The sequence below is a fragment of the Carassius carassius genome, chromosome 44 (assembly GCF_963082965.1).
Source record: "Carassius carassius chromosome 44, fCarCar2.1, whole genome shotgun sequence".
NCBI classification, from domain to species: Eukaryota; Metazoa; Chordata; class Actinopteri; order Cypriniformes; family Cyprinidae; genus Carassius; species Carassius carassius.
Genome location: NC_081798.1, coordinates 23036168 through 23061409, shown reverse-complemented (window position 1 = coordinate 23061409; position 25242 = coordinate 23036168). Strand labels below are relative to the sequence as shown.

At 36.5% G+C, this 25242-nt stretch overlaps 1 protein-coding gene across 1 annotated transcript; it reads left to right on the top strand.

Annotated features, from left to right (window-relative positions):
• Positions 1-234: 234 nt before the first annotated feature.
• Positions 235-6820, top strand: LOC132126241 (uncharacterized). The gene is made up of 7 exons (XM_059537368.1): positions 235-361; positions 618-714; positions 1353-1463; positions 2584-2750; positions 2915-3164; positions 6704-6716; positions 6801-6820. Exons 1-7 carry the CDS (start codon positions 309-311, stop codon positions 6818-6820), a joined length of 711 nt encoding a protein of 236 aa, XP_059393351.1. The 5' UTR covers positions 235-308.
• The last annotated feature ends 18422 nt before the right edge of the window (positions 6821-25242 follow it).

The following is a 25242-nucleotide window of genomic DNA, read 5'->3' as shown; positions in this document are numbered from 1 at the left end:
CATGTACGATGCGAAAAAATCAGCAACACAAAGATGATGCCAATAGTACAACACAACTTCTTGAGGGCGCTTTCAGAGACTCTGTTATTTTTTATCAGCCTTACAGTCCACAAACAGATCTTGTCATAGTTTTACAAACACCATCAATGAGAGACAGTCTTCAAGAATATGGAAGAGATATTGTTCTTATGGATGCAACACATGACGTCAACCAGTATGGCGTTCCTTTATTTACATTAGTTGTCAGGGACAGTCATGGTCATGGCATACCCATTGCCTATATCATCTTGGGAAATGAAAAGCAGGCCATGCTTCAGCTGGCACTGGAAAAGCTGAAACCAACATTTTCTGTACCTCCAAGGTAATGCAAACATATATAAACAAATTCAATTGCAATTATTACATAATGTTTTGGTACACAGTTCCTTAAAATTTAACTTTTTATGCATGACTTTATTTCAGGTTCATTATTCAATTTATGAATTCTTTTTTTTTCCTATGAACCAGAACCAGCTTGCATTTATTTCTAAACAACATTCAATGACTAGCCTACAGTAGGTGTTATCTCTATGTTAACTAATGAACCTTATTGTAAAGTGTTACCTTATTTTCATTAGGTGCTTTATGGTTGATAAAGACCAGGCTGAAATCAATGCTATCCGTAAGGTGTTCAACGAGTCAGATGTTCTCCTTTGTTGGTACCATGTAACCCAAGTAAGTACTAAGTTAAGATTGAATGGAGACTGCTTTGATTTTTGCTCATTTTGCAATATAAATCTATTATTGTTATGCTGAAATTTCAATCAAAAACAACAGTTAAAATGTTAGGTAACTGGATGACACATAAGGTTTAGTGAGAATATACAGTATGAATGGCCTAAAAATGAAGTTAATTTTGTTGTAAATCTTAAACAGTCATTTGTAACTTAGAATAGAAGAATAGAATAGAATGAGATATTTATATAGCACTTTCATATGTACTACTGTACACCCAAAGCGCTTTACAATCATATCAGGGAATCTCTCCTCAACCACCACCAGTGTGCAGCATCCACTTGGATGATGCGACGGCAGCCACAGTACAATGGCGCCAGTGCGCTCACCACACACCAGCTATAGGTGGAGAGAGGAGAGAGAGTGATAGAGCCAATTCAATGTAAGTGGATTATTAGGAGGCCATGATTGGTAAGGGCCAATGGGTGGAATGGTGCAAGACTTCTTGTTGTTCGCTTCCAGTTATTTGTTGGCCAATTTGCCATCAATTGATCACAATAATACTAGCCAAATGCATTGATTAGATTAATTGAAGGTAATAAATAATTTTATATTTCCCCACCATTTATCACACACAGGCAGTAACACGTTGGCTGTCAAGATCTGAATCTGGTGTGAGTGGACCTGAAAAGGCAGATTCGAGAGCGCACATTATGCAGTTAATGTCGGAGCTGAAATCCTGTTCCACGGTGTGTTGCTTTTCATTTGTTTTATAGTGCAATTATAGCTTGTAGTGTGACTTTTTTTTTTTTTTTTCAATGGTAGCAAGCTATGTATATGTGGTCATGTACCTTGCAGTATCTACAAAATGTTATTATTTTAACAGAATAAGAGGGAAAGAATGGAAAAGCATAGCGCCAAACAGTAGTCAACAAACAGACAAATAAACAACTTGCAGTGCGTTGATCCAAGAAAACAAAAAAATAGGATAAAAGATTTTCCACACTTTATTTGTGACCCCTGGACCATGAAATCCTGTAAGCTTTTTGGCTAGTTTTCGTGCAAGGTGCGCACAACGTTTTCAGATTCAACCCTTCATCAGTGCCTTGTGTATCCATGCCTATACCTGCAGTCATTTATAAGCTTATTATGTAATCAATGTAATATACTGGAATCTGACTCTAACAACATAAATACACACACGTCACATGATTGGACATTGAAGTATAAAGGTTACATGATTCTCATTATGTATCTCGCTGTATAAATTAACAGATAAACATAGATAAAACATCACAATCACTCAAAATTTATAGAAAACAATTAAATAGTTAATTCCTCATTCATGCCCAGAGGATATAGATATTTCCATTTGCACTACCTCTGTAAAAGTTTCCGTTCCATATTACCAGCCCTGCGTGACCCTGTTATGTGCACTATAACTATGAAATTTAATTCCGAGATTTAATGGGATATCTTATATAACAAAATAAGATTCTTTATGAATAATAAAATATTTTTTTATTTTAGTTCTGTCCTGAATAAGATATTTCACATAACAGATATTTGCATATAGTCCTCAACTCAAAATAATAGCTAAATTTATAATCATTTATAATAATGACCCTGTTCAAAAGTTTACATAAGTACCCTTGCATTTTTTATGTTATAATATACAAACATTAATTATTACCTTTCATGTAGGCCTTAATGACTTTAGTATAATCAATCACTAACATGACATTCCCAGCACACTAAGTGCACACACTAGGGTTGAGGTCTATGTCGAGGATTACCTTTATGACCTATAAATTCAGTTCTTATAGTGATAACACAAAACAACATGATTTTGCTTGTCCATTTTTACAGGAACATGAATTCAAGAAAAAAGCTGAGATGTTTCATTGCCAGTTTAAGAACTTAAAAGATGTCTGCAAGTACTTTAGGAACCACTGGGAGCCAATTGGTCCTCTGTGGTCTAACTTTGGAAGATGTTATAAGCATGGAGACTCTGAAACAAACAATCTAATAGAACGGTATACATTTTTATGCATGTTCACTTAATGATAATCAACATAACTGAAAGTTAGCATGGTGTTTTGAGTATCTTTTAGTTTGTTAAAGAGTACATTGTAATTGTTCCAACCTGTTGCTGCTCCTCATTCAACAAACTGATCTCTCTGCTTTTATTTCCTTGTAGCTTCTTCCACCGTTTAAAATACCAATTCCTCTGTGGCATCCGGAATCGTAGATTGGATCATTTGATTGATGTGCTATTGAACAAGACTGACAAGTACTTCAACATAATACAGGATTTGCAGTCTGCTGGGAGAGTCTTTAACCCTCTGGAATGTAAAATGGAAGAAATAAAGAAGTCTGCTCAGAGGATGCTAGACAACGGTTGGGCCACAGCAGTTACTGCAGCTTCAACAGAAACATACATATACAATGTGCCATCTGAAAATAATCCACATGTAGTTTACTGTGTATGCCCTGCAGAGCAGTTCTGCAGTTGTCTTGCTGGTACAAGGGGACGTACATGTAAGCATCTCATTTTATTAAGTCTTCTCACTTGTGGTGATGGTGAAACCTTTCCAGATATGGACACACAACTGCAAGCCCATGCCAAGAACTTGATTCAAAATAATAAGTATAGCATTTCTACAGAGCCTAAAAGAACACTAGTGGTTGAAAGCTTATTTGGAAGAGCAGTATCAAAACCATGTATAGTGGCGAATGTATGTGACTGCTGTACTTTCTCATATCATACAAAATGTGCTTGTCTACTACTTGCAAAGGGACTTTTAAATGAGATGAGTGAGACAACATCAAAAAATGCAATTAACATTTCAGTGGAGCCTATACAGGATAAAATCGCAGATGAAGATAGGCGTAGTATAACTATCAGGAAACTGGAAAGCATACTGAAGAATCTACAGACATGGGAGAAAATTCCTGAGGACATTGCCCATAAAGTCAATGAACTAGAAGTGCAAACAAAGGAAGAAAATATAAACTTTAAAAGATTTGTGCGACTTTGTGATGAGGACAAGTCACGGAAAATACGGCCACTATTTGCAAACAGAAAAAGAAAGACTGACAGAAACACTGCCTCAGAGATGAGGACAGATGTCACATCAAGTTTTCCTATTAAATCAAGAAGAAAACGCAGAGCAAGGTCCAAAAAGGTCCAAAAAGATAATACAAATAAGGTTTGAAAAGTACTTTTTATTCAAATGCAGTTTTGCCATTTTAACAAACATTGTACTTGTTCTCCACTATAGTCCTTTATACGAGTCCTCCAGTAAAAGTTACTATAAAACAATTGACTATGAAAATAAAAGCCTTGTCAAATATCAGATAAAGAAATTGAACTTTCCTTTTTTGTTTAGAAATAATCTGATAGCAGCCACGTATGCAGGAACATGGGTACTGTTCATTTCAAGGAGTCCTCTAAAAAGGAAAAGAAAACCTCAGCCGCTGTAGGCCCAAAGCGGTGGGTGGCCAAATCCAGCTCAGATTCAGGACCAAGGTTTTCCACATTACTTTCATTTGTTCACCCCTCCTGGGTGTTTGAGTGAATGAGTGAGTGTTTGAGTGAGTGTTTGAGCGAGTGAGTGAGTGTTTGAGTGAGTGAATGAATGAGTGAGTTTGTTTGAATGAGTGAGTGAGCGAGTGTTTGAGTGAGTGAGTGTTTGAGTGAGTGAATGAATGAGTGAGTGTGTTTGTTTGAATGAGTGAGTGAGCGAGTGTTTGAGTGAGCGAGTGTTTGAGCGAGTGAGTGTTTGAGCAAGTGTTTGAGTGAGTGAGTGTTTAAGCGAGTAATGAGCAAGTGTTTGAGTGTTTGAGCGAGTGAATGAGCAAGTGTTTGAGTGAGTGAGTGTTTGAGCGAGTGAATGAGCAAGTGTTTGAGTGTTTGAGCGAGTGAATGAGCAAGTGTTTGAGTGAATGAGTGTTTGAGCGAGTGAATGAGCAAGTGTTTGAGTGTTTGAGCGAGTGAATGAGCAAGTGTTTGAGTGAGTGAGTGTTTGAGCGAGTAATGAGCAAGTGTTTGAGTGTTTGAGCGAGTGAATGAGCAAGTGTTTGAGTGAGTGAGTGTTTGAGCGAGTGAATGAGCAAGTGTTTGAGAGTTTGAGCGAGTGAATGAGCATGTGTTTGAGTGAGTGAGTGTTTGAGCGAGTGAATGAGCAAGTGTTTGAGTGAGTGAGTGTTTGAGCGAGTAATGAGCAAGTGTTTGAGTGTTTGAGCGAGTGAATGAGCAAGTGTTTGAGTGAGTGAGTGTTTGAGCGAGTGAGTGAGTGTTTGAGCGAGTGAGTGTTTGAGTGAGTGTTTGAGTGAGTGAATGAGCAAGTGTTTGAGTGAGTGAGTGTTTCAGTGAGTGTTTCAGTGAGTGAGTGTTTGAGCGAGTGAGTGTTTGAGTGAGTGTTTGAGTGAGTGAATGAGCAAGTGTTTGAGTGAGTGAGTGTTTCAGTGAGTGTTTCAGTGAGTGAGTGTTTGAGCGAGTAATGAGCAAGTGTTTGAGTGTTTGAGCGAGTGAATGAGCAAGTGTTTGAGTGAGTGAGTGTTTGAGCGAGTGAGTGAGTGTTTGAGCGAGTGTTTGAGCGAGTGAATGAGTGAGTAAGTGTTTCAGTGAGTGTTTCAGTGAGTGAGTGTTTGAGCGAGTAATGAGCAAGTGTTTGAGCGAGTGAATGAGCAAGTGTTTGAGTGAGTGAGTGTTTGAGTGAGTGTTTGAGCGAGTGAATGAGCAAGTGTTTGAGTGAGTGAGTGTTTGAGTGAGTGTTTGAGTGAGTGAGTGTTTGAGTGAGTGTTTGAGCGAGTGAGTGTTTGAGCGAGTGAATGAGCAAGTGTTTGAGCGAGTGAGTGTTTGAGCGAGTGAATGACCAAATGATTCAGTGAGTGAGTGTTTGAGTGAGTGTTTGAGCGAGTGAGTGTTTGAGCGAGTGAATGAGCAAGTGTTTGAGCGAGTGAGTGTTTGAGTGAGTGAGTGAGTGAGTGAGTGTTTGAGCGAGTGAGTGTTTAAGCGAGTGAATGAGCAAGTGTTTGAGTGAGTGAGTGTTTGAGTGAGTGAGTGTTTGAGCGAGTGAATGACCAAATGATTCAGTGAGTGAGTGTTTGAGCGAGTGAGTGTTTGAGCGAGTGAATGACCAAATGATTCAGTGAGTGAGTGTTTGAGTGAGTGTTTGAGCGAGTGAGTGTTTGAGCGAGTGAATGAGCAAGTGTTTGAGCGAGTGAGTGTTTGAGTGAGTGAGTGTTTGAGCGAGTGAATGAGCAAGTGTTTGAGTGAGTGAGTGAGTGAGTGAGTGTTTGAGTGAGTGAGTGTTTGAGCGAGTGAATGACCAAATGATTCAGTGAGTGAGTGTTTGAGTGAGTGTTTGAGTGAGTGTTTGAGCGAGTGAATGAGCAAATGTTTGAGCGAGTGAGTGTTTGAGCGAGTGTTTGAGCAAGTGAGTGAATGAGTGAGTGAGTGAGTGTTTGAGCTAGTGAATGAGCAAGTGTTTGAGTGAGTGAGTCTTTGAGCGAGTGAGTCTTTGAGTGAGTGAGTGTTGAGTGAGTGTGTTTGTTTGTTTGTTTGAGTGGAGTGAGTGAATGAGTGAGTCTATGTACATGTATGTATACACGCACTGTATGCATCTATACACACACTCACCAGACAAGGGGACTGGATAGATGAAAAAGCATACATTTATCTGCTTAAATAATAAATAGCCCTTTTTTCTGTCACATATGGTGCTTTTCCATTACCAGTACCAGCTCGACTCGCCTCGGCTCGCTTTTTGCTCCCAGTTTTCCATTGCAGATAGTACCTCCACAATAGTACCCGGTTGTCATAGCGCCACCGCAGGAAACTGCCGTGACTTAATCTTCTACGTGAGACCTTTATTTTACTGTCTATGCGCGAGACATACCCGCTACCCATACACACAGGACAATGGAGGAATTCGAGTGTATACTGTTTTTGGATGTTTTTGTTTTTGCTGTTTTTATTCAGGATACTCCGTCTGGCAAGTGCAATGATGACGCAGTGAATAGTGACGATTCTCTCTGACCAATCAGCAATCTACTGTGTTTTCACTGCTGTGTTTTAGTATCGCCTCAGCCCGCTTAGAACCTCGCCGGAGGTGGTATGAAAAAAAAGTACCTGAAAGCAGGTACAGGTACAACTTTTACACAGTGGAAAACCAAACAAAGCAGAGTCGAGTCGAGCTGGTACTGTGTAGTGGAAAAGCGCCAATAGACATTTGTACAAAGTCATGCAGTAGAGTCCAATTTGTTATTATATGACTTCTGCGATTTTCTCCTTTACCTTGACATATGTAGCACATGAGTGTGCCTGCACACTCTAGATGCATCACTGCCCCACAGGTACATGCCTTTTGTTAAAAAACAAAAAAAAACAAATTCACATATACAATAGGGGTGTGATTGTGAACCATATATACATGACAGGTTAAAGTATTATATGGTAAAGTATTATATGCATGTCAGGTACGGAGATTATGTATACTATATATGAAAAGTTTCCATACCTAATATGAGTTCTCGTAGACATGCATGTGAGTGTATGGTCTGTATATGCATTTTATGTGTGTATTGACATTTTATAATGACAAATTATAATGATTATGCTTGAATAAGACATGCAGAATATCACTTTCATATGTGAAAGCCGCACTTACTGTCTTTTTGCCTGAAACGTTTTTGGCACGAATTCCACATTTTTTTGTTCGATCTGTAATACAGGATATATATATATTATATTTATAAATATATTCTTGTCTCTTTTTTGTTGTTGCTTATAATATTAGAATTTTTGAATGTCTGCTTTCATGGACAGATGAAAATAAAAAAAATGGTAAAGCTTTTTTTCTATGAACAATTAATGCTGTTCTACATCCACATTTCTGACTAACATGATTTGACTTTTCAAGCCTGTACAAAAAGCTAACAAAGGAGACACTGATTATCTCCAGCATCATTCAACAACATTGTTGATGATTAAGAAATATGGCATGGGCCCAAAATATTTAAATTTAAATTTATATTTATACCTATTGATAACATTTCAATCAATAAGCCACATACCTAAAGACTGAAACAAAAGTGAGGCCAGGCGCATTCTCTCTTTTTGTATTGCAGGGCACTGGAAAGAGGTAATGCAGCCACCAGACTTCATAAATTCAGTGGCAAACTTGAAGGAAGGCAAAAGTTTTTTGACAAGAGAGAAAAAATACTGAAAAATAATTACATATGTCACAAAAATAATCAGACAAGTATTGGCGCTGTAATATATCAATGTACAAGGGTAGATTATATATAATAATAGGTTTAAATTAAAATGGTTGACACATGCCTGCAGTGATTTACGCTGGATAACAGAAATTAACTTACTGCAAGTGTGTGGATACCACATGACACGGAATCGGATTGTAAAGTGTGTTTTGTTGTTTTAATGTCCCACTCTCCTTTCACCCCCCTTGAAGCTGCAAATGTACTGTAATCAACAAAATCATAATCATGGCTAATATCCAACTTCAACAGTTAATTTTAAAATAAATATTTTGTCATATCCATGTCCATATCCATGTCAGTCAAAACTGTTGCGTCCTCGTAGCAAATCTAATCTACAGAGAGGGGTACTTATGCTAGTCATGTGAGCATGACTGTGCAAGAGTGGGTCTGTATAATGTAAATAGTGGGAGTTGTGAGGAAGTTGTTAGGAAGTTGGTTAGAAATTGATCAGCTCTAAAATGACTTAGAGGCAACAGTGTTAATAAAGGGCAGGTACTGCCATTTACACAATTTAGCCCTTATAGTAGATTTTAGCCCATTAGATGACGGATATCATTATAGTAAACAAAAAAATAAATACCTACCACCAGTGTTGAGCAACTGCTTGGCACTGCCACTCTGTCTCTCCAAGGGAGTTGAAGTAGGTGATGCACCTTCTGTCAAAATTGCAATGCTAAAACAGAAATATTTGAAGTTATAATAATACCATTAGACACTTATTGCAATATTCACTCTGCCTTCTGGCCCTGACATGTTCCAAGTTCCATGGTCCGACACAGGAAATTGCACCAGAATAAATGATACTGACTCTTTGAAGTTTGGAGTACTTACTAGGCGTTCCAGGAACATGAAACAAACTAATGTGAGATGCAGCTCATAAGAGTGTCAATCTTTTTAATTCATAATTTGAGCATGTAATAAAAATATTTTTTTTGTATTCTGCCTTGAAAGTTGTAACATGTTAATCTTAACATACTTAAAATGCTAGCATAACATTTTAGTCAGATTTGTTAACTTTCATGGGTTTTGTGGTGTTTAAGACACATTGTTACATAAAATAGAATCATTTGGAAGAGGTGATTTGGCAGATAACTAAGATTTTTGTATAAAGACAGAAATAGAATCCACATGTGAAAATGATTTATCCTTAAAAAGGTTTGACTCACAAAAAAGCTCCAGTGATTGCCACCCTCGAGATAAGCACCAAACATCTCTGTTGCCTCTTTCAAAATGTTATTCTGTAATTCAGAGAAATAGAATAGAAATCAAAGGAATAAAATATAATCTGAATGCTGTTTAATTAAGTTTCCTGAAACCTAGCAGCAGCTATTCATTAACATAATACCTAACAAAAAAATGCAGGTCAGTGACAAAATACCTTGAGAAAATAGTGGCTCTTTTCCCTTTTTGATCCTTCCAGAATTTTTGTGAGTGCCTGAGAATTTACATGCACAACACCTTATATATGGAATCCATGACCTGAAAATATCAAGGAAAAATGTGAGGTAAAATAATTGAACTGCTCTATATTTTAAGTAAAATAGAAATATATAAGTCATTTATCATCAGTCCTGTTCTAGACTGGACCTTTAAGGTACAAAATGCCCAGATGTTGGAGGCATGTTTTGCTGCTAGACAAGAGCCAACACACAAAGCATGCTATTTATTCTTATGCATTCTGAGCTTAATTTCCCAGTTTGTTTGTATTTCAGTGTTTTTCAGCATCTGACTAGCAAAGAAACGTCTTCGTGAACACCTTGCAGAACTTCAAAATAAATTTGAAGGCTAAATGCTAGTCAGAGGCCATTGTTGTTTGTTTTGGTGGTAGTGTAAGAATTTACATAGCTTACTATAAGGACATTAAGTTACCTCGTCAGAAACCTCGCTGTCCTCCATTAAAGTTTTGAAACTTTTGACTTGTATATTATATGGCCCCACACTTCCTATTGTGAACTTTGGCCTTTTACTTTGGAGACACCTTAATGCCTTAACATCTACAAAGATGAAGAATAATTAATAGATTACACATTTTGCAAGTACATTGGGTTTTAAAATGGTCAATAAATAAATAAACAATTTTTTTTATTGTTAAATCAATAAAATTTAAAATGCCCATCTGATAACATTGCAAATGTATGTTTATAAAAATATGCTGTGAGTAGTTGCTTCTCTTGTAGCTTACAAATAATCAGCCTCTCCCCCAACCGCCAGTAAGGTGAAGGTATACATTGTGTTAGATTTTAAAACATGTTAAAAATGAAACATGGTTAAATTACATTAAATAAAGTAAAAAAAAAACATACCTTCCATTGTGTGCTCTTATTGCCACTTGGTGTCCTTTAACCTAAATACAGAAGCAATGATAAATACTTAATATAAATATGATTATTTTACAGATAGGTCTACTGTGTTGTCTGAGGACAACATCATGTAACAGAATAAATCAGTGACGACTTGAGGTCAACATATTAATATGATGGTCTGAGGACGACATCATGTAACAGAATAAATCAGTGATGACTTGAGGTCAATATATTAATATGATGGTCTGAGGACGACATCATGTAACAGAATAAATCAGTGACGACTTGAGGTCAACATTTTACTATATTATCTGAGGACAACATCATGTAACAGAATAAATCAGTGACGACTTGAGGTCAACATATTAATATGATGGTCTGAGGACGACATCATGTAACAGAATAAATCAGTGATGACTTGAGGTCAATATATTAATATGATGGTCTGAGGACGACATCATGTAACAGAATAAATCAGTGATGACTTGAGGTCAATATATTAATATGATGGTCTGAGGACGACATCATGTAAAAGAATAAATCAGTGATGACTTGAGGTCAACATATTAATATGATGGTCTGAGGACGACATCATGTAACAGAATAAATCAGTGACGACTTGAGGTCAACATATTAATATGATGGTCTGAGGACAACATCATGTAACAGAATAAATCAGTGATGACTTGAGGTCAATATATTAATATTATGGTCTGAGGACGACATCATGTAACAGAATAAATCAGTGACGACTTGAGGTCAACATATTAATATGATGGTCTGAGGACAACATCATGTAACAGAATAAATCAGTGACGACTTGAGGTCAACATATTAATATGATGGTCTGAGGACAACATCATGTAACAGAATAAATCAGTGACGACTTGAGGTCAACATATTAATATGATGGTCTGAGGACGACATCATGTAACAGAATAAATCAGTGACGACTTGAGGTCAACATATTAATATGATGGTCTGAGGACGACATCATGTAACAGAATAAATCAGTGACGACTTGAGGTCAACATATTAATATGATGGTCTGAGGACAACATCATGTAACATAATAAATCAGTGACGACTTGAGGTCAACATATTCATATGATGGTCTGAGGACGACATCATGTAACAGAATAAATCAGTGATGACTTGAGGTCAACATATTATTATGATGGTCTGAGGACAACATATATGTAACATAATGTAACAGAATAAATAAGCTAATTCAAACGTTTCTCCCTGGATCTCGCAGGTAATCGCGCACTGAATGGTCAGTGCGACGCGCAAATGATAAGTTAACGTAACGTTACTATTCTGGGGCTCCAGTGCGAGCGCTAACAAACTGTCGCACCAGCAGAAAATGAGCTCTCATACGGTGTAGCTATGCATACTATGTCTATAATAAATATATACATCTAAACAGTATTTTCATCTTTTTCTTTTTTGAGTCAAGCGATGCTGATCAATTTTGGCTGGCAACTGCCAATTAACTTAACTCGCCAATCCAAGCTAATAATTATTCTTCGATGGTGGACAAATCATAATCTAAAAACAAATATGAATTTTAACATCATCAGCCATGGTAGAAGGAACATGTTAATTAACAGAATGTAAAAAGCCGTTGGCCTTACCTTGAGGTGTGTGATGGCACGGAGGTGTTTTTTTTTTTTTTTTTTTTTTTTTTTTAAATTTGGCGGACTCGACGGGGGGGGCACACGGTGATGACATCATAAACGTTGATTGGCTGAGGCAGTTGTTGCCCCAGGGTCATCATAAAGGTATTGGTCTCAGGTAAACTCCCACTTGGCAAAATCAGGACGTGCAAACATTAGTGCTCTCAGTAGCTTTATACTGACAATCCTGTGCACTGAAGCTGTAACATAAATTTATGTGCATAGAACATCTAAGACATTAAAATCTGTGTTTCTCCAATACAAAAAACACTATAGTTCATAAGTCAGAAACATCTTTCATGTTGGCAAGTTTTGCAGTTAACATTGTAAAAAGCTACATTCTCTCACTTAGAGATAAGCTGTATTGCATATGTGGGCTTGTTTTAGCTTCGTTTCACCAGAACCACTAACTAAACATTAGTGCTCTCAGAAGCTCTATACTGATAATCCTGTGCACTGAAGCTGTAACATAAGTTTATGTGCATAGAACAACTAACACATTAAAAACTGTGTTTCTCCAATGCAAAAAACACTATAGTTCATAAGTCAGAAACATCTTTCATGTTGGCAAGTTTTGCAGTTAACATTATAAAAAGCTACATTCTCTCACTGAGAGATAAGCTGTATTGCATATGTGGGCTTGTTTTAGCTTCGTTTCACCAGAACCAATAACTAAACATTAGTACTCTCAGTAGCTTTATACTGACAATCCTGTGCACTGAAGCTATAACATAAATTTATGTGCATAGAACATCTAAGACATTAAAATCTGTGTTTCTCCAATGCAAAAAACACTAGTTCATAAGTCAGAAACATCATTCATTTTGGCAAGTTTTGCAGTTAACATTGTAAAAAGCTTCATTCTCTCACTGAGAGATAAGCTGTATTGCACTTGTGGGCTTGTTTTAGCTTTGTTTCACCAGAACCACTAACTAAACATTAGTGCTCTCAGAAGCTCTATACTGACAATCCTGAGCACTGAAGATGTAACATAAGTTTATGTGCATAGAACATGTAAAACATTAAAAACTGTGTTTCTGCATTGCAAAAAACACATTAGTTCATTAGTCAGAGAGATCTTTCATGTTGGCAAGTTTTGCAGTTAACATTGTAAAAAGCTACATTCTCTCACTGAGAGATAAGCTGTATTGCATATGTGGGCTTGTTTTAGCTTCGTTTCACCAGAACCACTAACTAAACATTAGTGCTCTAAGTAGCTCTATACTGACAATCCTGTGCACTGAAGCTGTAACATAAATTTATGTGCATAGAACATCTAAGACATTAAAATCTGTGTTTCTCCAATGCATAAAACACTAGTTCATAAGTCAGAAACATCATTAATTTTGGCAAGATTTGCAGTTAACATTGTAAAAAGCTTCATTCTCTCACTGAGAGATAAGCTGTATTGCATATGTGGGCTTGTTATAGCTTCGTTTCACCAGAACCACTAACTAAACATTAGTGCTCTAAGTAGCTCTATACTGACAATCCTGTGCACTGAAGCTGTAATATAAGTTTATTGTGCATAGAACATCTAACACATTAAAAACTGTGTTTCTGCAATGCAAAAAACACTATAGTTCATAAGTCAGAAACATCTTTCATGTTGGCAAGTTTTGCAGTTAACATTGTAAAAAGCTACATTCTCTCATTGAGAGATAAGCTGTATTGCATATGTGGGCTTGTTTTAGCTTCGTTCACCAGAACCCCTAATTAAACATTAGTGCTCTCAGTAGCTCTATACTGATAATCCTGTGCAATGAAGCTGTTACATAAGTTTATTGTGCATAGAACATCTAACACATTAAAAACTGTGTTTCTGCAATGCAAAAAACACTATAGTTCATAAGTCAGAGAGATCTTTCATGTTGGCAAGTTTTGCAGTTAACACTGTGAAAAGCTACATTCTCTCACTGAGAGATAAGCTGTATTGCATATGTGGGCTTGTTTTAGCTTCGTTTCACCAGAACCACTAACTAAACATTAGTGCTCTCAGTAGCTCTATACTGACAATCCTGTGCACTGAAGCTGCAATATAAGTTTATTTGTGCATAGAACATCTAACACATTAAAAACTGTGTTTCTGCAATGCAAAAAACACTATAGTTCATAAGTCCGAAACATCTTTCATGTTGGCAAGTTTTGCAGTTAACATTTTAAAAAGCTACATTCTCTGACTGAGAGATGAGCTGTATTGCATATGTGGGCTTGTTTTAGCTTCGTTTCACGAGAACCACTATCTAAACATTAGTGCTCTCAGTAGCTCTATACTGATAATCCTGTGCACTGAAGCTGTAACATAAGTTTATGTGCATAGAACATCTAACACATTAAAATCTGTGTTTCTCCCATGCAAAAAACACTAGGTCATAAGTCAGAAACATCATTCATTTTGGAAAGTTTTGCAGTTAACATTGTAAAAAACCTCATTCTCTCACTGAGAGATAAGCTGTATTGCATATGTGGGCTTGTTTTAGCTTCGATTCACCAGAACCACTAATTAAACATTATTGCTCTCATTAGCTCTATACTGATAATCCTGTGCACTGAAGCTGTAACATAAGTTTATGTGCATAGAACATCTAACACATTAAAAACTGTGTTTCTGCAATCCAAAAAACACTATAGTTCATAAGTCAGAAACATCTTTCATGTTGGCAAGTTTTGCAGTTAACATTGTAAAAAGCTACATTCTCTCACTGAGAGATAAGCTGTATTGCATATGTGGGCTTGTTTTAGCTTCGTTCACCAGAACCCCTAATTAAACATTAGTGCTCTCAGTAGCTCTATACTGATAATCCTGTGCAATGAAGCTGTTACATAAGTTTATTGTGCATAGAACATCTAACACATTAAAACTGTGTTTCTGCAATGCAAAAAACACTATAGTTCATAAGTCAGAGAGATCTTTCATGTTGGCAAGTTTTTCAGTTAACACTGTGAAAAGCTCTATTCTCTCACTGAGAGATAAGCTGTATTGCATATGTGGGCTTGTTTTAGCTTCGTTTCACCAGAACCACTAACTAAACATTAGTGCTCTCAGAAGCTCTATACTGACAATCCTGTGCACTGAAGCTGTAACATAAGTTTATGTGCATAGAACATCTAACACATTAAAATCTGTGTTTCTCCCATGCAAAAAACAATAGTTCATAAGTCAGAAACATCATTCATTTTGGAAAGTTTTGCAGTTAACATTGTAAAAAGCTTCATTCTCTCACTGAGAGATAAGCTGTATTGCATATGTGGGCTTGTTTTAGCTACGATTCACCGGAACCACTACTTAAACATTAGTGCTCTCAGTAGCTCTATACTGATAATCCTGTGCACTGAAGCTGTAACATAAGTTTATGTGCATAGAACATCTAACACATTAAAAACTGTTTTTCTGCAATCCAAAAAACACTATAGTTCATAAGTCAGAAACATCTTTCATGTTGGCAAGTTTGGCAGTTAACACAGTGAAAAGCTACATTCTCTCACTGAGAGATAAGCTGTATTGCATATGTGGGCTTGTTTTAGCTTCGTTTCACCAGAACCACTATTTAAACATTAGTGCTCTCAGTAGATCTATACTGATAATCCTGTGCACTGAAGCTGTAACATAAGTTTATGTGCATAGAACATCTAACACATTAAAAACTGTGTTTCTCCAATGCAAAAAACACTATAGTTCATAAGTCAGAAACATCTTTCATGTTGGCAAGTTTTGCAGTTAACATTGTAAAAAGCTACATTCTCTCACTGAGAGATAAGCTGTATTGCATATGTGGGCTTGTTTTAGCTTCGTTTCACCAGAACCACTAACTAAACATTAGTACTCTAAGTAGCTCTATACTGACAATCCTGTGCACTGAATCTGTAACATAAATTTATGTGCATAGAACATCTAAGACATTAAAATCTGTGTTTCTCCAATGAATAAAACACTAGTTCATACGTCAGAAACATCATTCATTTTGGCAAGATTTGCAGTTAACATTGTAAAAAGCTTCATTCTCTCACTGAGAGATAAGCTGTATTGCATATGTGGGCTTGTTTTAGCTTCGTTTCACCAGAACCACTAATTAAACATTAGTGCTCTCAGAAGCTCGATACTGACAATCCTGTGCACTGAAGCTGTAATATAAGTTTATTGTGCATAGAACATCTAACACATTAAAAACTGTGTTTCTGCAATGCAAAAAACACTATAGTTCATAAGTCAGAAACATCTTTCATGTTGGCAAGTTTTGCAGTTAACATTGTAAAAAGCTACATTCTCTCATTGAGAGATAAGCTGTATTGCATATGTGGGCTTGTTTTAGCTTCGTTCACCAGAACCCCTAATTAAACATTAGTGCTCTCGGTAGCTCTATACTGATAATCCTGTGCAATGAAGCTGTTACATAAGTTTATTGTGCATAGAACATCTAACACATTAAAAACTGTGTTTCTGCAATGCAAAAAACACTATAGTTCATAAGTCAGAGAGATCTTTCATGTTGGCAAGTTTTGCAGTTAACACTGAAAAGCTACATTCTTTCACTGAGAGATAAGCTGTATTGCATATGTGGGCTTGTTTTAGCTTTGTTTCACCAGAACCACTAACTAAACATTAGTGCTCTCAGTAGCTCTATACTGACAATCCTGTGCACTGAAGCTGTAATATAAGTTTATTTGTGCATAGAACATCTAACACATTAAAAACTGTGTTTCTGCAATGCAAAAAACACTATAGTTCATAAGTCAGAAACATCTTTCATGTTGGCAAGTTTGGCAGTTAACACAGTGAAAAGCTACATTCTCTCACTGAGAGATAAGCTGTATTGCATATGTGGGCTTGTTTTAGCTTCGTTTCACCAGAACCACTAACTAAACATTAGTGCTCTAAGTAGCTCTATACTGACAATCCTGTGCACTGAAGCTGTAACATAAATTTATGTGCATAGAACATCTAAGTCATTAAAATCTGTGTTTCTCCAATGCATAAAACACTAGTTCATACGTCAGAAACATCATTCAATTTGGCAAGATTTGCAGTTAACATTGTAAAAAGCTTCATTCTCTCACTGAGAGATAAGCTGTATTGCATATGTGGGCTTGTTTTAGCTTCGTTTCACCAGAACCACTAACTAAACATTATTGCTCTCAGAAGCTCTATACTGACAATCCTGTGCACTGAAGCTGTAATATAAGTTTATTGTGCATAGAACATCTAACACTTTAAAAACTGTGTTTCTGCAATGCAAAAAACTCTATAGTTCATAAGTCAGAAACATCTTTCATGTTGGCAAGTTTTGTAGTTAACGTTGTAAAAAGCTACATTCTCTCAATGAGAGATAAGCTGTATTGCATATGTGGGCTTGTTTTAGCTTCGTTCACCAGAACCCCTAATTAAACATTAGTGCTCTAAGTAGCTCTATACTGATAATCCTGTGCAATGAAGCTGTTACATAAGTTTATTGTGCATAGAACATCTAACACATTGAAAACTGTGTTTCTGCAATTTAAAAAACACTATAGTTCATAAGTCAGAGAGATCTTTCATGTTGGCAAGTTTTGCAGTTAACACTGTGAAAAGCTACATTCTCTCACTAAGAGATAAGCTGTATTGCATATGTGGGCTTGTTTTAGCTTCGTTTCACCAGAACCACTAACTAAACATTAGTGCTCTCAGAAGCTCTATACTGACAATCCTGTGCACTGAAGCTGTAACATAAGTTTATGTGCATAGAACATCTAACACATTAAAATCTGTGTTTCTCCCATGCAAAAAACACTAGTTCATAAGTCAGAAACATCATTCATTTTGGAAAGTTTTGCAGTTAACATTGTAAAAAGCTTCATTCTCTCACTGAGAGATAAGCTGTATTGCATATGTGGGCTTGTTTTAGCTTCGATTCACCGGAACCACTACTTAAACATTAGTGCTCTCTGTAGCTCTATACTGATAATCCTGTGCACTGAAGCTGTAACATAAGTTTATGTGCATAGAACATCTAACACATTAAAAACTGTTTTTCTGCAATCCAAAAAACACTATAGTTTATAAGTCAGAAACATCTTTCATGTTGGCAAGTTTTGAAGTTAACATTGTAGAAAGCTACATTTCTCACTGAGAGATACGCTGTATTGCATATGTGGGCTTGTTTTAGCTTCGATTCACCAGAACCACTAACTAAACATTAGTGCTCTCAGAAGCTCTATACTGACAATCCTTAGCACTGAAGCTGTAACATAAGTTTATGTGCATAGAACATGTAAAACATTAAAAACCGTTTCTGCATTGCAAAAAACACATTAGTTCATTAGTAAGAGAGATCTTTCATGTTGGCAAGTTTTGCAGTTAACATTGTAAAAAGCTACATTCTCTAACTGAGAGATAAGCTGTATTGGATATGTGGGCTTGTTTTAGCATCGTTTCACCAGAACCACTAACTAAATATTAGTGCTCTCAGTAGCTCTATACGGACAATACTGAGCACTGAAGCTGTAACATAAGTTTATGTGCATAGAACATGTAACACATTTAAAACTGTGTTTCTGCAATGCAAAAAAAACACTATATTTTATAAGTCAGAAACATCTTTCATGTTGGCAAGTTTTGCAGTCAACATTGTAAAAAGCTACATTCTCTCACTGAGAGATAAGCTGTATTGCATATGTGGGCTTGTTTTACCTTCGTTTCACCAGAACCACTACCTTAATATATGTTTTCTCAGAAGCTCTATACTGACAATCCTGAGCACTGAAGCTGTAACATAAGTTTATGTGCATATGGAACCTCTAACATATTAAAAACTGTGTTTCTGTAATGCAAAAACACATTAGTTCATTAGTTAGAGAGATCTTTCATGTTGGCAAATTTTGCAGTTAACATTGTAAAAAAGCTACATTCTCTCACTGAGAGATAAGCTGTATTGCATATGTGGGCTTGTTTTAGCTTCGTTTCACCAGAACCACTATTTAAACATTAGTGCTCTTAGTAGCTCTATACTGATAATCCTGTGCACTGAAGCTGTAACATAAGTTTATTTGCATAGAACATCTAACACATTAAAAACTGTGTTTCTCCAATGCAAAAAACACTATAGTTCATAAGTCAGAGAGATCTTTCATGTTGGCAAGTTTTGCAGTTAACATTGTAAAAAGCTACATTCTCTCACTGAGAGATAAGCTGTATTGCATATGTGGGCTTGTTTTAGCTTCGTTTCACCAGAACCACTAATTAAACATTAGTGCTCTCAGTAGCTCTATACTGATAATCCTGTGCACTGAAGCTGTAACATAAGTTTATGTGCATAGAACATCTAACACATTAAAAACTGTGTTTCTGCAATCCAAAAAACACTATAGTTCATAAGTCAGAACCATCTTTCATGTTGGCAAGTTTTGCAGTTAACATTGTAAAAAAGCTACATTCTCTCACTGAGAGATAAGCTGTATTGCATATGTGGGCTTGTTTTAGCTTCGTTTCACCAGAACCACTATTTAAACATTAGTGCTCTTAGTAGCTCTATACTGATAATCCTGTGCACTGAAGCTGTAACATAAGTTTATTTGCATAGAACATCTAACACATTAAAAACTGTGTTTCTCCAATGCAAAAAACACTATAGTTCATAAGTCAGAGAGATCTTTCATGTTGGCAAGTTTTGCAGTTAACATTGTAAAAAGCTACATTCTCTCACTGAGAGATAAGCTGTATTGCATATGTGGGCTTGTTTTAGCTTCGTTTCACCAGAACCACTAATTAAACATTAGTGCTCTCAGTAGCTCTATACTGATAATCCTGTGCACTGAAGCTGTAACATAAGTTTATGTGCATAGAACATCTAACACATTAAAAACTGTGTTTCTGCAATCCAAAAAACACTATAGTTCATAAGTCAGAACCATCTTTCATGTTGGCAAGTTTTGCAGTTAACATTGTAAAAAGCTACATTCTCTCACTGAGAGATAAGCTGTATTGCATATGTGGGCTTGTTTTAGCTTCGTTCACCAGAACCCCTAATTAAACATTAGTGCTCTCAGTAGCTCTATACTGATAATCCTGTGCAATGAAGCTGTTACATAAGTTTATTGTGCATAGAACATCTAACACATTAAAACTGTGTTTCTGCAATGCAAAAAACACTATAGTTCATAAGTCAGAGAGATCTTTCATGTTGGCAAGTTTTTCAGTTAACACTGTGAAAAGCTACATTCTCTCACTGAGAGATAAGCTGTATTGCATATGTGGGCTTGTTTTAGCTTCGTTTCACCAGAACCACTAACTAAACATTAGTGCTCTCAGAAGCTCTATACTGACAATCCTGTGCACTGAAGCTGTAACATAAGTTTATGTGCATAGAACATCTAACACATTAAAATCTGTGTTTCTCCCATGCAAAAAACAATAGTTCATAAGTCAGAAACATCATTCATTTTGGAAAGTTTTGCAGTTAACATTGTAAAAAGCTTCAATCTTTCACTGAGAGATAAGCTGTATTGCATATGTGGGCTTGTTTTAGCTTCGATTCACCGGAACCACTACTTAAACATTAGTGCTCTCAGTAGCTCTATACTGATAATCCTGTGCACTGAAGCTGTAACATAAGTTTATGTGCATAGAACATCTAACACATTAAAAACTGTTTTTCTGCAATCCAAAAAACACTATAGTTCATAAGTCAGAAACATCTTTCATGTTGGCAAGTTTGGCAGTTAACACAGTGAAAAGCTACATTCTCTCACTGAGAGATAAGCTGTATTGCATATGTGGGCTTGTTTTAGCTTCGTTTCACCAGAACCACTAACTAAACATTAGTGCTCTAAGTAGCTCTATACTGACAATCCTGTGCACTGAAGCTGTAACATAAATTTATGTGCATAGAACATCTAAGTCATTAAAATCTGTGTTTCTCCAATGCATAAAACACTAGTTCATACGTCAGAAACATCATTCAATTTGGCAAGATTTGCAGTTAACATTGTAAAAAGCTTCATTCTCTCACTGAGAGATAAGCTGTATTGCATATGTGGGCTTGTTTTAGCTTCGTTTCACCAGAACCACTAACTAAACAGTATTGCTCTCAGAAGCTCTATACTGACAATCCTGTGCACTGAAGCTGTAATATAAGTTTATTGTGCATAGAACATCTAACACTTTAAAAACTGTGTTTCTGCAATGCAAAAAACTCTATAGTTCATAAGTCAGAAACATCTTTCATGTTGGCAAGTTTTGCAGTTAACGTTGTAAAAAGCTACATTCTCTCACTGAGAGATAAGCTGTATTGCATATGTGGGCTTGTTTTAGCTTCGTTCACCAGAACCCCTAATTAAACATTAGTGCTCTCAGTAGCTCTATACTGATAATCCTGTGCAATGAAGCTGTTACATAAGTTTATTGTGCATAGAACATCTAACACATTAAAAACTGTGTTTCTGCAATTTAAAAAACACTATAGTTCATAAGTCAGAGAGATCTTTCATGTTGGCAAGTTTTGCAGTTAACACTGTGAAAAGCTACATTCTCTCACTAAGAGATAAGCTGTATTGCATATGTGGGCTTGTTTTAGCTTCGTTTCACCAGAACCACTAACTAAACATTAGTGCTCTCAGAAGCTCTATACTGACAATCCTGTGCACTGAAGCTGTAACATAAGTTTATGTGCATAGAACATCTAACACATTAAAATCTGTGTTTCTCCCATGCAAAAAACACTAGTTCATAAGTCAGAAACATCATTCATTTTGGAAAGTTTTGCAGTTAACATTGTAAAAAGCTTCATTCTCTCACTGAGAGATAAGCTGTATTGCATATGTGGGCTTGTTTTAGCTTCGATTCACCGGAACCACTACTTAAACATTAGTGCTCTCTGTAGCTCTATACTGATAATCCTGTGCACTGAAGCTGTAACATAAGTTTATGTGCATAGAACATCTAACACATTAAAAACTGTTTTTCTGCAATCCAAAAAACACTATAGTTTATAAGTCAGAAACATCTTTCATGTTGGCAAGTTTTGAAGTTAACATTGTAGAAAGCTACATTTCTCACTGAGAGATACGCTGTATTGCATATGTGGGCTTGTTTTAGCTTCGATTCACCAGAACCACTAACTAAACATTAGTGCTCTCAGAAGCTCTATACTGACAATCCTTAGCACTGAAGCTGTAACATAAGTTTATGTGCATAGAACATGTAAAACATTAAAAACCGTTTCTGCATTGCAAAATACACATTAGTTCATTACTAAGAGAGATCTTTCATGTTGGCAAGTTTTGCAGTTAACATTGTAAAAAGCTACATTGTCTAACTGAGAGATAAGCTGTATTGGATATGTGGGCTTGTTTTAGCATCGTTTCACCAGAACCACTAACTAAATATTAGTGCTCTCAGTAGCTCTATACGGACAATACTGAGCACTGAAGCTGTAACATAAGTTTATGTGCATAGAACATGTAACACATTTAAAACTGTGTTTCTGCAATGCAAAAAAACACTATATTTCATAAGTCAGAAACATCTTTCATGTTGGCAAGTTTTGCAGTCAACATTGTAAAAAGCTACATTCTCTCACTGAGAGATAAGCTGTATTGCATATGTGGGCTTGTTTTACCTTCGTTTCACCAGAACCACTACCTTAATATATGTTTTCTCAGAAGCTCTATACTGACAATCCTGAGCACTGAAGCTGTAACATAAGTTTATGTGCATATGGAACCTCTAACATATTAAAAACTGTGTTTCTCCAATGCAAAAAACACTATAGTTCATAAGTCAGAGAGATCTTTCATGTTGGCAAGTTTTGCAGTTAACATTGTAAAAAGCTACATTCTCTCACTGAGAGATAAGCTGTATTGCATATGTGGGCTTGTTTTAGCTTCGTTTCACCAGAACCACTAATTAAACATTAGTGCTCTCAGTAGCTCTATATTGATAATCCTGTGCACTGAAGCTGTAACATAAGTTTATGTGCATAGAACATCTAACACATTAAAAACTGTGTTTCTGCAATGCAAAAAACACTGTAGTTCATAAGTCAGACACATCTTTCATGTTGGCAAGTTTTGCAGTTAACATTGTAAAAAGCTACATTCTCTCACTGAGAGATAAGCTGTATTGCATATGTGGGCTTGTTTTAGCTTCGTTTCACCAGAACCACTAATTAAACATTAGTGCTCTCAGTAGCTCTATAGCAGAGATGGGACCAAGTCACACATGTGCAAGTCTCAAGTAACTCTCAAGTCTTAACCTTCAAGTCTCAAGTAAGTCCCAAGTATTTTTTTCTTGGGCAAGTCAAGTCAAGTCACAAGCTATGTCAAGTCAAGTCAAGTCCTGTAGTAAGTCAAGTCAAGTCCAAGTCAAGTCACCTTAATATTGTTATTTTACTGGCAGAATCTGATCTTAATAAAGTTAAAAGACAAGATATAAGTAACTGTCAGTAAATTAAAATAATTTGGATTTGCAGTGTAAATACTCATGTTCAGTAAAATACATCATGGAATCAAACAAAATTGTAACTTCACAAAATTATTTATTTTTCACTTCTGCCAACAGTGTTTGAAAGGTTTTACATTTTCAACATTGAGTCCATAAAACAAATAACAGCTAAACATCCAACAGACTCCTCTCTGAACACCTCTCTCTCTCTCTCAAACACAGTTTAAATACAACATTAAACTTTGTTACATTTCTCCTCTCTCTCTCTCTCTCTCTCTCTCTCTCTCTCACACACACACACACACACACACACACTCTCTCTCAAAGTATAGAATATGAATATGACGTTTTTTTCAGTTGTTTCACACTTTTTTGTTATGTACAGTACAGACCGAAAGTTTGGACACACCTTCTCATTCAAAGAGTTTTCTTTATTTTCATGACTATGAAAATTGTAGATTCACACTGAAGGCATCAAAACTATGAATTAACACATGTGGAATTATATATGGAATTATATACATAACAAAAAAGTGTGAAACAACTAAAAAAAAAAATGTCATATTCTAGGTTCTTCAAAGTAGCCACCTTTTGCTTTGATTACTGCTTTGCACACTCTTGGCATTCTCTTGATGAGCTTCAAGCTGTAGTCTTATTCAAATTTGTTTTTCTGATTAATTGTTTTGCTCTATGAGAAAGACAAGGTAACAAAATATTCGGGCTTAAGCCCCCTTAGCCCAGCCCTAGCGCCTCCCCTGGAATGCGTTTTTTTGTTTTTTGACGGCCTGCTAGTGGATCATTAGGGGTCATTTACATATCTTGTCTTTTGCGCGCGCAAGTTCGTTATTTCCAATGTAGGCGCGCGGTATGCACGCTCATAATGGAAGCAACGCTGTCGCGAGGGTCACGTGACAATAACTAAACATTCAGCTTCATCCTTTCCCATAACAATGTTGAAAGCTCAGCCAAGATGAAGGAACAGCTGATCATAGCTGTATATGGATTGCCATTTTGAAATAAATTTAGTAGCAGAGCTACTGCAAGCGATTTTTTGTGCTGAAAATCCATTTATCCTTTGCTGAAATTTCCGTGTCTCCATGGAGAGAGAGCGAGTCATGGTTGCTTAGCAACGGCAGACGCCCCAGGGGCGCAACTGCCCGAGTGCTTTGGAAAGAAGGAGAAAGCGGCGCGCCTAGCGTTTTCCACGCATTTTTAGGCGCGAACTATTGAAGACAAAAGCGATGACCCTCGGTACCCCTCAGGCTGATGTTGATGTGATGTGATATCTGATCTAAGTGGGCGTGGTGTGCGTAAGGTAGAGAGGGCATGACTGATGATAGTGTCCTGATCCAGTCATGACAACGCTATTCCTATGCGCTATTTTCAGCCTGCGCTCCAGCTGAGTAATCAACTTTATTTTTACAAATAATTTATATATTTTATATTCAAACTGAAAACATGATGTGATTAACACTCAAGTCATTCAAGTCATCGTGTCTCAAGTCAAGTCAAGTCCCGAGTCTTTAACTTCAAAGTCCGAGTCAAGTCTCAAGTATTTTATTTTTTGTCAAGTCAAGTCACAAGTCATAAAAATAGCGACTCGAGTCGACTCGAGTCCAAGTCACCAAGTCACAAGTCCCCATGTCTGCTCTATAGTGATAATCCTGTGCACTGAAGCTGTAACATAAGTTCTCTTACGAGAGCTCTCTGGTACTGTGTCTTAGCTAAGACGCTACGGGAAAAGTCTCTTTTCACGAAATACTGAAGCAAAAAATTATCCTTAATTTTGTATTTTTGTAAAGCACATTTGCAGCAGTACACAGCCATACGCTTCGCGCCCTTC

What these genes read in the sequence shown, in the direction of transcription:
- LOC132126241 (XM_059537368.1), top strand. Translation starts at nt 309, where the DNA reads ATGCTTCAGCTGGCACTGGAAAAGCTGAAACCAACATTTTCTGTACCT. An exon ending in ACATTTTCTGTACCTCCAAG is followed by an intron (nt 362 to 617) that starts GTAATGCAAACA and finishes TATTTTCATTAG; the next exon opens with GTGCTTTATGGTTGATAAAG. An exon ending in GTTGGTACCATGTAACCCAA is followed by an intron (nt 715 to 1,352) that starts GTAAGTACTAAG and finishes TATCACACACAG; the next exon opens with GCAGTAACACGTTGGCTGTC.